The 14,640-nt window shown below is 42.0% G+C and overlaps 1 protein-coding gene across 6 annotated transcripts in view; it reads right to left on the reverse strand.

Moving 5' to 3' along the window:
- Positions 1 to 566: 566 nt before the first annotated feature.
- ACTN1 (actinin alpha 1) overlaps positions 567 to 14,640 on the reverse strand; it is an 87,386-nt gene continuing 73,312 nt past the window's right edge. For 3 of the 6 annotated variants that reach the window (XM_068193197.1, XM_068193196.1, XM_068193200.1), the window contains 9 exons: positions 12,819 to 12,927; positions 12,194 to 12,334; positions 10,068 to 10,250; positions 9,216 to 9,350; positions 8,208 to 8,387; positions 7,115 to 7,261; positions 5,495 to 5,575; positions 3,274 to 3,432; positions 567 to 1,459 (listed from right to left, as the gene is read on the reverse strand). In XM_068193197.1, the coding sequence (XP_068049298.1) occupies positions 1,301 to 1,459; positions 3,274 to 3,432; positions 5,495 to 5,575; positions 7,115 to 7,261; positions 8,208 to 8,387; positions 9,216 to 9,350; positions 10,068 to 10,250; positions 12,194 to 12,334; positions 12,819 to 12,927 (1,294 nt within the window). In that variant the 3' untranslated portion in view covers positions 567 to 1,300. Of the gene's footprint in view, positions 1,460 to 3,273; positions 3,433 to 4,877; positions 4,944 to 5,494; positions 5,576 to 7,114; positions 7,262 to 8,207; positions 8,388 to 9,215; positions 9,351 to 10,067; positions 10,251 to 12,193; positions 12,335 to 12,818; positions 12,928 to 14,640 lie in introns of all 6 variants that reach the window. The other 3 variants (XM_068193199.1, XM_068193198.1, XM_068193201.1) reach the window with 2 other exon arrangements.

A 14,640-nucleotide genomic window follows, 5' to 3' on the forward strand; every position in this document is an offset into this window, starting at 1 on the left:
AGAAAGCTGTGGGAGGGCAGGAAATGCACCTGTAATATGAGCTGGCTGGCAGGGATTAGCTGCTTCCCTTTGCCAATTTCTGGACACATGCGTGCGTGTGTTACTTTATGACTCAATAAAAGTCCCACAGGAGTTGTCCTGAAGGCTGCTTTCTTTTGTATGTCAAATATAAAGATGACCCCTGGAGGAATCTATGTTGTCAGAAAATGTGCTATCAAAATCAGTCAGATGTTCAATATTGAGCAAGGAACAGTAGATTAATTTTTCATGGGTGGTTTAAGATATGGTGCTTGTTTGTACAGTTCTAGCAAATAATTCTGTGCTGGTTTTTAAGGAATAATAACAATATTGCTTCTAAAGATAGGGGTGTATTGGGGATTTTAAGTGGTCATTAAGCCCTGAAAATTTCAAAATTATTCAGCAAGAATGGAACGGCTATGGGGCTGAGAATATACCTTTAAATCTAGAGTAGCTTCAATTAAAACCATTAATTTTGGATTTCTCCTTATCATGTGTAACTAAATAGGATTAAACTATTTAACTATACAAATGAATAAAGTCTAGAGTTGTTATCACAAGAAGTTTTTAATATGATTTGTGACAAGCAATATCAAAGTTATCAACTCTCAAGCTTCATGTTCTGAAACCAGACAACTCTCAGCAACAAAAAAAAGTTGTGCACTGATAAACATAGGAGGCGTATTGTATTTTTTAATTAAATATGAAAACATGAGCTGTGTACATTATTTTTTCCCTAGAAAACACAGCAATTTCAAAAGTTTATCATAAAATATTTTCATGAAATGAGTGAACCAGCAAACACATGCACTTGTGTGCCTTCCCCCCTCCCAAGAAAAAAGTGATGAGAGAGACATACGCAAATGTAATAGTTAACAGAACAAGTGGAATTTTGTCATAGTTTGGTTCTTTTTGGAAAGGATGGAATGTAACATTGTGCTTGACTTCCTATGTCACAACAAAAAATATTTGGTTCAATATTATAACATTTTCTTTTTAAGTTTCAATCTGGTGGAGAAAAATACCTTTTTCTATAATAAAATATGTCTGTTCTTTTTAAAACGTAATTTTTTGCACAAAATAATTTTGTAAACTGTTATTTCAAGGGCAAGGTAGGCAGTCCCGTGTCAATGTCCTCCCCCCCACTTAAAAATGTGATCTGTTATCTGAAGCAGAACAGGAAAACACAAAAAAGAGCGGAGCAGAGGTTGCTTTGCAAAGAGAAAATAAGGTGTGTTGGACGGGGGAGAGGGGAGGGAGCGTGTGGTGTGACAGAAAAAAGTTAAAGGTCACTTTCGCCGTAGAGCGCTGTGGAGAAGGACATGTAGTCCAGGGCACCGGGTACAGCATCACGGCCATTGTATGGTGCCATCCTAGCAATGCAATATTCAGCCTGGTCAGGAGGCAGCTCCCGCCGCAATTCATCCACAGTGATGTAGTTCTGCAATGGGGACAAATGATAAGGCAATGGTTACTTTCTGGAAACTGACTTTCCTCTGAGGGACAATCATCCCCTGTCGCACCAGGGCAGCAGGCAACACTCAGGGCTAGGGTCCCAACAACTAGACCTGTGCTGTACACCCACACCAGGAGCTCTCTGCACTTACACCCTGGGAGGACAAGCACTCCTTCCCTACTGTTTGGACATGCAAACGGTTTTTACAGTGAAGATTGGTTTTGCATGAGAGATGCTGGTGCAGCTGAAGAAAGACCTGGAGGTAAGTCAGGCAAGTTGTTAGTGAGATGACTGTGCCTTCCTGTTGACAAAGGAGGTCCTGCTGAAAGTACATGGGAAGCAGCAGAAATTTAATTTGGACGCTGTCGCTCACCAGCAGGAGGTAACAGCTGCTTGTGCTCCTTGGGAGTTGCCATTCCCTCTCTTCAGAGAAAAGGAAGAGGCCAATCCCCACTAGTTCTTGCTAGTGCACCAATGCAAGCAGCAGACAAGCAAACACTTTGTATTGCTTCCACAGTTCCAGCAACAGTCTTTTCACTGCGGACATTTTTTAATAAGCAAGGAAAACTTATGTAAATTTGGCTTCTGGAGAGTGACTGCGCTGAGCTGAGCTAGCTCGGCCTCTCTCCAGGCAGAAGGTAACAGTAGTTGCCTGTTTGCTAATCATAATCACTATGTTGTCTTTAGCTAACTGACTCACGGCCATTTGCAGTCTGTCTGAGCAATAGCTCAGGTTTCACACTATCCCGGCTCTCTCCTGTGACTTCTTATGATTTCTTTCTCCCTTTCACTTTAATGACTGGGGTATGAGGGACTTTTCTTCAAAATGAAATATTAATTCCTGTTACAGTCACCAGAGAAGTTAAACACTGACAAGTATATGTAACATACTGCACAGAGTAAACAAGTTAATAAGTAATAGTGCATCTCAAAGTACCTATTTATTCAGTGGTTAGCTTATCTGAGTAACATGGAATTTTCTGGCCTCAAAAGACAATAGAACTGGCTTTGGTCAGGTATATGTCTAAAGGACAGGCATCATGGGTTTCTAGATTACAATTACAAAAAGATTTTTAGTGAAAAATTAAAACCAGTACTGGATTTGAGGGTAACTCATTACAATCTGAGAAACGGTATCCAACATCTCGTGCGAAATAACTAAAATCATTAGCAAATAAGAAGATATGTTAATATTACATGTGCATATTATTTGTTCAGTTACATAAAAGATTAGTGGGCATTGTTATATAAGAAAAATAAGATTACATTTTTTTATCAGCTGCTTCCCCGATTATATAAATTCCAAAAATTAATACTTTTCATATCACCCTGAGTTCTCCTACATTCAACCAATTTCTGTGGTTAAAATATGTCCCCCCTGCAGATACAGCATATCCTCAATGAAAATCTATTGATTGTGTAGCTGATAGTGACATGTAAATCTGAGAAAGATAATCTCAAGTTTACAGCTGTCAGTAATGAACAGTTTTCAACACTAATCAAAAACCATCTGTTGAACTTGTTAATTTTAAAATAACATTGCGACCAAGCTCTTAATTAAAATTTTGAAGCAAGAGTGGGCTGCAAAGTTCTGACTGACAGCTCAGCAAGACTTTTGTGTGCCTTAGCAGGCTGCTCATTAACCCACACTTTAACCTTGCACTCCTTCAGCACTACAGAATGCTCCTGTGAAAACACCCTCCCATGGCAGTGCTTCCCTTGACACTTTCTCTCAGAGACAAGAGAAAAAAGAAAGCAAAAGTTAAGCAGATACAGGAAACCAAGGTGTGGAGCCTGACCTTATCTCCAGCCAGGATCTTGAAGGAAGCCATAACCTGGTCAGCAGTATCTGTATCTGCCGTCTCCCGGGACATGAAGTCGATGAAGGCCTGGAAGGTCACTACACCCAAACGGTTCGGGTCAACGATGCTCATGATGCGGGCAAACTCTGCCTCTCCCTGGAGAGCAAGAGAGTCATGTCAGCCTGGGGACTTAGGCAGCAGTGCTACCAAAGTGTGGAGAAACCGTTCAGCAACTCATCTCACAGGCCAGAAAACAAAGCCAAATAGAAAAAACCTCTGGGTTTTTTTTTAATCAGGATGTTCTTTTTTAGTTTGCTGTTGTGTACAAATGCTTCCTACTCATTTGTCCACTGGAATAAGACATTGCCAGCTATGCCTGAGGATAACATCCACATCTAGGACAAAGTTCCTACTGGGGAACAATACCAACTGACTTCAGAGGAAGACCCAAATTTCTCTATATACGTGCTAGATGTCTGTAGCAATATTTGAAGATCGGCACTCCTCAAATCCTTTTACTTTCATTTACTTAAAAGAAAACTTCTACAGTTTTCTTCAGCTGACAGAAGAGATGTCTCTGGGACATTTTATAGTATGGTACTCATCTTTAATAGGCAAGCTTTGCAAAGAAGGACTTGCATATCTGGAGTGGACATGGGAAATAGTCTCTACAGGGAAGAACCTACAAAGAAGTTTTGCTACAGAAACCAAAACCTTGTAATGTAGTTTTCTTCATTTCTTTCTGCATTTAAACCAAAGGTTCTCATCTCTGGGATTCCTTCCTCCCCAGGTAAGGTGGAGAGAAGAGCAGAGCAGTCTTTTCCTGGGAACAGGCTCTCCTAACACATTCAGAACAGTATACATTCAAGAGTAATTAAGATACCTAATCAAATGTTATAGTCTTGGCATGCTACACCATAGAGTCTGTATTTATACTGGGCTGATGAGTAAGATAATTAAACACTATTTTGCCTGATATCAGGAGCAAAGACACCAAAAGTGCAGATGAGTATGCTTGCACTGTGCTCTTCTCCTGCCCTTTGATGAGCATCAGTCTTTGGTGAAGCTCTTCCTAACAGCTGTCATGCCTCTCAAGGTGTGACGTTACTGTTCTGAATATTCAGGTATTCTGGTGAGGAAAGAGCTACAGGAGAATGACTGGAACTTGAACTTACATGTACAGGAAAGGAGATGTGAAATGAATAGTAGGAATGAGAGGAGCAGCATTCTGAGTGTGTTCAGAAGTGAGGTCACGTATACATTGAATGATTTCAACTGATATTCAGGGCTGGGGGAGGTTGTGTATGCTATGCATCAATATGAGGAAGCTTACTATTTCTTCCAGTAGTAGCTACACAGTTTGATAAATATAATTTTTATTAGAAACATACATGAATTAGACAATTATTCCCATTTTTGTACCTTTGGCTAGACCTGTGAGACAAGAGTTTTACATGTACAACTAAGACTAGATTTAACATTGTTGATAATTCTGGAAAATAAGGCTATATTTACCTTGATTCACTACACATTCTCCCTGTATTTTTGAAGGTGCCTACAAAAATCACTTTGCGTAGGAGTGACAGAGGGCTCTACATTACCATATTGTAACCCATGGAGATAAGGCAGGCTCGGAAATCTTCACAATCCATCATACCAGTCTTCTTCTACAGAGAATGATGCAAAGATGGAAAAGGCCAAAAGAGAAAAGGGAGACCAATCCAGGGAGAAATGAACCCATAGGAGATGTTATAAAGAATGAGTTTCAGGGGGGAGAAGATAGTAGGGGGATTTACAGGACAATGAAGAGTAACAGAGGAAAGGTAGTTTGCAAAACCATGAAGAAGCAAAGGTGGTTTTGGACGTGGAATAGTTTATACACAAGAAACATATTGGTGATGAAAGAAGAGCAAGAAGATATTAAGCAAGACAGATGGAGGAATGGACAATGAAAGGAGTTAGTTTTAAGTGACACAGACGGAAAAAGAACAGTTTGAAGATATAAAAGGAATTCTCCCAAGACAAAAAATTAAGGAATTAAAAAGGAATAGACACCAAAGTGCATTTAGAGAGGAAGTAGTATAGAAAAGTGATGTATATATAGTCAAAGACAAGAACAACAACAGATGGATTAAGACAAACAAGAAAAGAAAGGGAAAAAACCTGTTATTTTTTCACAGTTTAATATCTGGCTGTGTTCACCACTAGCTTTCAGTACCTGTGCATCGTTTCCAATATCGTAACCCAAGCTGATGAGACAGGCTTTGAATTCCTCAGGGCCAAGTGTGCCGGAGTGGTCCTGGTTATGCGGTGTGCCAGGCAGCAGGACATGCAGTGCCAGTGCGGTGACGGTGTGGGGCAGAAGGAAGGGACACACAGGGGAGATCAAAGGGAGGTGAAAGGACAACAAACAGGTGCACCATGCAGTGGGTGAGGAGAGAGGAACAGGAAAAATGACATGCAGATAGAAAGACAGGGAAGAAAAATAAAAAGTGCACAACATTAGATATCACAATGACATTTCAGGATGTGCTAAAAATGCTCTTGGAACAGTTCCTTCTCAGAGAGCTCATCCCATGTTTAGAGCATTTGAATGACAAAAACAGCTGATGCTCAGAAGCCTCAAGATCTCAATCTCCCAAGTGAATTACTTGCATCACTGCTTGTTATCCAGTGTCAGAAGCCCTGTGTTTCACCAGAGTGCAGGTAAGCAGGCAGAGGCAGTGGGAAGCATTGTCTTAATCTTATAGTCAAAAGTTCCACTAAAGGAGTAGGTGAGGGCAGGTATGTTTGGCAACACACCCAAGGAGGCTTAGCTGTCAGGGCATCTGAGGAACAGACAAAGAAAACCAGCTGAAGCTCAGGGGAGCAGCGTTACGGCTGTATTTATGAGACCTGCACAGGGGGTGGAGCTTTGACTGGCAAAGCTATTTCAAGTGCTCAGCTCTGCCAGCAGCACGGATGTACAGTGCAGCACCACACGGCTTGGCAGCTGCTCCTCCCTTTGCTCATTGCTCGCTCCCCCAGTGTTTGGATGTACCCCTCAAATAATACACAAGCTACAACAGAAACTAAGAATCCCCATCCATCCTGCAGAATTTTACCTCACAACAGCCCCAAAGCACTGAAGAGTCCCTGCCTGCTGCCACCACCTCTGGCCAGATCAAGGAAGCTACAGACAGGATGATGGGGCCAATTTCAAGTGACTTTCTTCAAGAAAACCCAGTTTTTGAAGTCAATGTTAAGCCTTCATAATCAAATAGTTGAAGGCGGGAAAACCCTGTTATGTCTGCATTAACATTTAGACTGTTGTGAAGAAGGGGCAAATGATAGGAAGGTCAAAATATAAAATCTACAGGGCTTCATGGGTCCCTCTCCTAAGAAAGGAACCCATGGTTTATTTTTCTTAGGTAGAGAAAGGCTGAAATAGCCAGTGTTCAGCAATTTAAAAGCATTGCCAATCTCTGAGGGCAAGCTGTCCTCAGATATAGCAGAGATGGTGTAGAAGAGTGGAGAACAGATGGTCCCAAGAATTTCATAAACCAAATAATAATTTGCTCTCTGGAGAGGAATGGATAAAAGTCTAATTGCCTAAAAAAGCCTTCAAACCTCTCCATACTCTTGCTTTACTGGGAAAGTTTGCAGATTCCTATGAAGACATACCTCTCCCAGGCTAACAATCACTTGGCAGTCTTCACAGAAATGAATGATCCACAGGAGTGGCATTTTTAAGAATGAAACATCTTCTGTGATCCCGTTTTATCACAGTGACTGCTTGTTTTTTATTGCACTGTGCAGTCCATATGGAAGCTTGTAGCTGCAGTCAGCACTGACTTACCCTGTCAAAGTGGTTGAAAGAAGCCCGGAACTCATTCATCTGTTCCTGGCTGATTCCTTTGGCATCACGGGTCAGGATCTGGTTTTCCACTTCGTTGATGGTTCTAGCAATTGTTGTTAGTAACTGCTCCCAGCCCACGCGGATATGCTAGTAAAAGAGGTCAGGACAATATCGAAATTAAGAAGTCGCTCTTCTGCTTCTGAGGCCAGTAGATCAGTTGGATCAGTGCTACTTATTGCAAATTAAATGATCCTAGTGTGGAAGGCAGTCCCTGGTGTCCATTTTCTCAGAAAAGATTCCTTCTAATCTGCATGTGTTTAAAATCTGAATTTTGACTGAAAATACCCCATACTGAAGAGGCCAATTTCTGATCTTTCTTTCTCTTAAGAAAAACTTAGTCCTATTGCAAAATTCCTTTGCCTGATCAAAGCAACATATTGGAGGCCTTTAACACAAATGAGAGGCAAGCCCAGTGCTTCTAGGGTTTACTTAAGCAGAAGACTCTTCTTAACCAAGAAACTGAATAAAACACAATGCTTGGAAGACATTGGTACTCCTTTGCTTCTGCTGTTGTTTTAACGGAAATGGCCAGAAACAAAAAAAAAAAAAAAAAAAAAAAAGAAAAAAAAAAGTTTCAAAGCCTGTCTGTGTTCAGCTGGACTAATGTTGAACTCAGACTGCTCCCAAGAAACCTCATATTATCAACAGGAAGCCAGTCTCTGACTTTAAAAAAAACTTCTGTTGAACTTTTTTTTTTCCTGCCAGGTAGTGGCAGCTCAAATCATCAGCGCTTCCCTTTCTAATCCCAGCTAACACCATCAGGTGGCAGGAGAAACGAGACTCGTCATTTTTTCAAGCACTGTGGGATCTCATTCAGGTTGTTTCTGTTCTCTGTATTTGGAAGTACTTTGGAATGGTTGGCATGAAGTATAGTAAGGCAAAAATGAAATTCTGTGACACGTCAGTGCACGCTTGGCCATGTTATCAAGCCCTCCATTTTCCTGAGAACCACAGCACGTTGCCAGAGCTATATGTGGCTGATGCTAACTGGCCACAGCAGATGAGGCTGTTTAGTTGCTGCCAAAACATTTACCTCCATGGTGTAGTTGGTGTGCTTGTTGTCAAAGATAAGGGCTTCCTGGATCAGCTGGTGGTCTCCTTCCAGCTGGTCAATCTTTGGTTTGTAATTCACAATGCTTTTCTCGTACTGCCGCAAGTGGTTGAGCTGGTCCTCCAGGGTCCCGTGCATCTCTATTGAAATGCGGCCAATCTCCTGCATTAGCAAAGCCACAGGAGTTAAGATTCCACTGAAAGGACAAGCCCTAACATGCCTGACATTTATTGCAGCAACTTCCCTCTCACACAGCACGATGATTCAAAAAAAAAAAAATCTAATGGGGCAGTTACTTTACAGGAGCTGAGACAGTGTCAGCAAAAAATTTAGCACAGCACTGAACATTTGTCAAGTGAGGTGAATCACATAAGATGTGTCTAATACCAGAATACAAAAGAAAAGGAAACTGCAGTCTATAAGCCAGTAATCTACCAAGCCAGATCTTTCTCTGGTGTACTGTCTGCCACTAAGTTACTTCTTCATAGAGACATTTCTTTAATTGCTCTCTTCTTTCCAGCTCCTGCCATCTGTAATAGCTTCCTATTTTTAAATTTTATCAACTCCAGTGACTTTAACTCAAATATTACCTAAGGAGAGATCTCCCTTAAAAATGTCTCCTCTGCAGATGTTTGGCATATTAATTGTATTTATTTAGTCACATGCATCAAGACCATTGCTGTGCAAGCAATTACACAAATTGTCTCTGATCTAGGATTTTGAATTTGTTGCATATAAACACAAATCTTAAAATACCAGTGTTCCCCATCTTAAGTAATGCTTTTTTTCTGGTACTAGAGTTAGAGGAAGAAAAGTACAAGCACCTCAGTAACCAATATCAATCTTTGGATTCTTGATATTTTCTATGATGTTTCTCTTGCTGTAACTTGAAGAAAAAATGGCTGTGACAATGGGCAAGAGAGAACACGAATAAGAGTATCAGAGAAGACCACAGGGGAAAACAGTGTTTCAAAATTTGCAAAGCACTACCTCCATCTTGGTCTGGATCCAGGGTCCAATGACATTGGCCTGTGCACCAAACTGTTTACGAAGTCGTTCATTTTGCTGCTGGCGAGCGTGTTCTTCCATCAGGGCTTGATCCCTTCTGGGAACCAGCTGCCGCACCTATAACAAAGAGTAACAGTGTGCAGTTTAGACACACAAAGGCACATGTACAGGAAATGCAGAAGTTGCCGCAAGGGAGGGAGGAGTGGGTGTTTGCAGTGAATACGAGCTGTCATATGGTTTTAGTCATAGTGGGCAAGCTCACAGAATGTGAATCCTATCTGCTGTAGGACAGACACAAACTCATGTCAGGCCGTGGAAGACCAGAAGCAGCTTCCATTCATTATTTGGGTTTTTGGTGCTCATGATAACTGAGTTGTAGGATTCTGTTCCGATCTCACATGGGTCATTTTGTTTGGTAGTGAGAGCCATAAGCACAACGGGTACAGACAGCAGTTGCTCTTTTAGGATTACAACAGGGAAAAGCTACTTGGTGCAGAGATAGAACATCGGAAGGGCTGAATGGTGACAAAGGATATTGATTCACATGCTGTACTTACCTGCAGCAACTGAAGACTAAAAACCTCAAAGCTTTCAAATCTAGCAACCTTCTTTTAAAATTAGCATGTAAAAGGGGGTCTGATGTGCCTTAGGCAATTACATCCTTCCACTCTCCAAGTACAGGGCAATTGAGCCAAAACCAAATGACAAAACCCCACTAAACTCAGCAGTAAGCATGAGAGGGTAACTGCAGAGTAAATGATCCATTTCCTGGGCCCGCAGTGGTTGAGCAGTGACATTGAACCCCACTACCCTGCAAGGCTGGAAAGAACTCACATGTTCCCATTTGCCATTGATCTCATGTGGGGTGATTGTAGTGTAAGGATTCGTTCCTGCCATGTTGACATGATATGTCTGGACAATCTTTGAGACTTCATTGTGGATTCCCAAGATGGCTTGTCGCTCCTTGTCCGCATCTGGCAACGTGGCTTTGAACTGCTCATGAGCTGTGGTCAATCCCTGCAGAAGGAAGGCAGCAGCAAAGGGAGGGTAAGAACATTATTTATGAAATAGCCTCTTCAGCAAATGTATTCCTGAAGTGACTGTAAAAGCTAACATATTCCCAGGACACAATGCAGGCTACCTTAATACACTTTTCAGGTTCTCTCAGTATCACTAAATGGGATGTTTTAAATAGATAAATGATGTGAAGTCTTGTTTTCCCTCTCTTTCTGTCCCACGTTGACCAGTGACAGAGATCACATAGCAAAAAAAGAAATAATAATGGCTTATAATTTAGGGGGAACTATTTCTCCAACACTGCTCAGTGACTGCTTGTTAGCCTCTTCAGGGAAGAAGATGTGACTACTAGAATTACTATTAAAAAAAAGTCTCACTAGTTTAAATGTGCTATATGCTCTTCTCCCACTAGGTATGCACTACTTCTACACCCAAAGTAACTCCAGGTGAGTACTGAGGGTCAGATTCAATTTGATCACAGTTAGAACCAGGTGAAGGTCTTCCAGCCAACTGCAAACTTGCACAGGCATCATATGCTCCTGCTGCTGGAAAACAGCTCCTTCTCCCTGACCACAACTGGCCCTTCCTGCTCCCTGTCTCGCTGCGGTGCCCTGGCTGTGCTTCAAGGACTGATGGCTGGGGCATGCTTGCTGGTACTCTGTAGCCAGCTGACAAGCCAGCTGGCCCTGGCTCATCTCCCACTGCTTCTACAGGCCTTTAAGGTACTTCATCCCAGAAACCTAGAAGATCAACTCTAGGGAAAGAGGCAGGAAAATGCATGGGAAACAGAGGTGTGTGCAGGGATAAGCAAGAGAACAGTGTGGACAGAAGAAGGAATGAAAGTAAACCACGTGATTGACTGCACTCTGTCACAACACACACTGTTAACTATTTTCTGTAAAATTCCTTCCTTACACGGTGACTCATCGCTTTGCAGCTGCTGTAGCAGCCACAGAGATGTAACACAAGTCTGGGGGCTGGGAAAGACATTGCAAACAGTCACAAGGAGGCAATGGAAATGGTTAAGTGCTGTTTAGATTATTCTGCATTAAGAAAGACTTAATGACCTCCTTTGTTCAGGAGGGAAGGATGGAAGAAACAAGTAGCAGCTCAGTAACTGTCAGTACTGCACTGAAGTCCTGGCTGTTGTGTTCCCTGTAGGTCTCCCTTTTGCTGCCTCACTGATGGTGACACGCCTGTTAGCCATTCTGGCAAAGACCTGACTTGGATTCTTTTCACAAGCCCATCAAGCAGGTGAAATACAAGTCCCCACTGCAATCCAGGAAAGAGTAATTCCTGCTCTCTAAGGTCTGCAAATGACCTTATATACCTCAAGTTAATTTCCTAACACCCCTTCAGAAGGGGAAAAACTGAGATACTGTGTTTGTTGTCTTAGAGAAGGCAAGACAACTTTGATTTCAAATGGTAATTCAGCACCAAAGTGGACAATTCTGGTTTTTTCTTGTGCTTAGCATCAAAAACCAACTAGTAGCTCAACTGTCCTCATGGCACATCCTTTCACATAGGACCAAATGACCTGGACACGACATTCCATATGAGAACTGACTTGCAGACCCTGTAAGCAGCACAAAGCCTTGCTCATGTGGGTTAAGAAAAAATCCACAAGACCCTAAAAGATTCTCTCAGTTTTCAGGTTTCCATTAATATGGTTCTGGAGTTACTCTGAAAAATCTGTTTTCAGTTTTTGTGTTCAGCTAGGATGATGTATGTATGTATGCTTTATACCTATTCAGATCCAGGTTTTTGGAGAAAATAAGGAAAAACATACTCATTTTTGTTTCTCTTGATAAGGTTCACTCAATAGAGCAGAAGCACCAAAATTATATAACCTATAAATTCATACCACTCTGAATTCATACAACTCAGGAGACCCCAAACCTCTCACTGTCCCCACCTAACTGGTGCAAATGACTGCTCTGTACCTGGATCTCCTCAATGGTATGAACGATGAATGTGTCCTGCAGATCTTCCATGGCCCCTTCCATCCAGTTATTGAAAGGGGCAGCTCGTTTGGCATACTCCAGGTACAACTGGTCAATTGTTTCCAGTAGTTTCTCTGTCCTCTGTGCATGCACAAAAAGAAATAAAAGAAAGAAAATCAGGAGAGATGGCTGGAGAAGAATAACCACATAGATACATGGGTTGTCTGAGCTGCTCCTTCCTTTCAGACCTCCTTGGTGCTCCCAGGATGGCACATCAGTAAAAATCTCTCTGCTGTTAAGAGATTACACACTGGACAGATTTTTTCCCTCTAAGGGAAATAAAATAAATCCAAGGTCCTTTGAAATAAAACAAAACAAGGCAAAATTTCAGGCAGAATGAGATTACAAAACACACTAAAAAGTAAAAATAAATCAATAGCCTGAGCAAACAAATCGCACCATAATTGAGCTGAAGAAAAGCAGCCTAAGTATACTGAAATGTAGCCCATGTTTACAATTTAGGATGTTCTAGGAGTTCATAAGTGAGCTGATATTGCTTGTGCCCGCTGCAGCTTGGCCCCCACAAACACACTACCCAGAAGGTCCTGCTCGTGACATGTCTCACCTCCAAGGCTTCTCTGCGTTTCTGGGTTAGGGCACCCAGATTATCCCACTGATCACAGATCTTCTGGCACCTGGCATTGACACTGGGAGAGTCGTAATAGTCCAGCTCACTATAAAGGGTGGGAAAAAATGACAAGAAGTCAAATAATGACCCTGTACAGAAATAAGAGAAACCTATTAGAAATCTTCATCAGTCTTGAAGACAGATTCAGACAAAGAGATCATGGTCACTGCAAATAAAGCAGGTCAGGATGACTTGTTTAGCAAGTTTAGGAGACACTATATGTTATGCTGAACCAAACAGCACAGAACAGGACTACCCAAGGCCTCAACAAATACTGGGGCTGGCCACCTGATGGGAATAACTTGCCAAAGGGGGAAGGGAGTATAGACTTTTGCTCAAACTGGAAATAAGCAGATTATGATGAGAGCAATCTGCTCCTGTATTCTGCTTAAGAACATTATGCAGTCTAACAAACTGTGTCTTATACATCAGAATAGAAACGGAAGATTTTATTAGGAACACTAAGAAACTGCTTAAGATTGTCCTAAGAGTTGCATAGTACAGGTGGCAAGGAATAGCTGTATTACGTAACCCAGTAAATTTATTTAGGACAATCCTAGAATAACGGTGTAGGTTTCTCTCCTGTATGCCTGACAAGAAGTGCTTTGCTGACATGTCTATAAGGCTGACACTCAAGGAACACAGGCTGGTAAAAGTATGACTGGGGAAAAGAGAACAAAGGGGCACACTAAAGCTTGCAACCTTGCATGCTTCATACTCTGCATGTGGGCAAAGAGGGAGAAATCTGCAGAGGGAGACCAGCCAATCTGGGAAGTGTCAGCCTTGAAAGAAAACCTCAGAATAAATCACTGGGAATAAATCACTGAGTGACCCTGAGCCATCTGACGAGCAATTCTTTAAACAGTAATGCAGGTTACACTCTTGCCCCCCTCAGCCTTGTTTCTTCATGCTGTTGTACTGCCCTCCTGGGGTGTGTGGGCACAGCTGTTGGTGGAGTCCCCCAGTAAACTCGCCAGGTAACTGATGGGGGCTAAAAATAACTTCTTTGCTAGGTTTTTAATCCAGATCAGTTGCTTGATTTACTTTGCTGCAGAGCCAGCACTGCAGATGGAAGAACTCCTTCTGAAAGCCTAACCTGTAACACACCTGTGCTGGACCACTGCAGCTCAGGAGGGGAACGTGCCATGTCCCCAAACATTCCTGCCATGGGTAGCTACAATGGCTTCCTCCCACCCTCTGCATCTCTCGGTAAGTGTGTCTCTTGGGGAGAGAAGACCTCTGCCATGGTTTTTCAGGGCATGGCCTCTTTGCTGAAATGGAAGATGGCTTTTATAATAATAGCAGAGTCTGCTGTTCTTACACTTTAGAAGAAATAACCTCTCCCACAGCAACCCAGGATGCTACACTTAGGCCTCAGTCTTCCCTGTTGCTCTTAGAGCTGCAGCTGCTCTGGCTGACATGTAGTGTGTGCTTTGGAAGTGGCAAGTCAGGTAATGCTTGCTGACTAGACAGACCCAGTTTTAATCTTACTGACATGGAGGATTGCCTTGAATCCTCCTCCTGTTCCAAGGTCAATCCTCCAGTGGAAAAGAGAGCAATTCTGTAAATCTCTGTTGTTAAAGAAGATAATGATCTTGATCCAATAATCCTAATTTTTTAGAGAAAAACAACTCTTCAGCCCAAGAGGACTGATCTTGGCCCAGATATTAACTTCAGATAGGCCAGTGTGACATACAAATCTTTTTAAAATAGGAAACAGAGTCAAAACCAAGTAGTTCAGACTGTTTTTTGCCAAGAA

Source organism: Anomalospiza imberbis, chromosome 6 (genome assembly GCF_031753505.1).
Source record: "Anomalospiza imberbis isolate Cuckoo-Finch-1a 21T00152 chromosome 6, ASM3175350v1, whole genome shotgun sequence".
In the NCBI taxonomy this organism is placed as follows: domain Eukaryota; kingdom Metazoa; phylum Chordata; class Aves; order Passeriformes; family Viduidae; genus Anomalospiza; species Anomalospiza imberbis.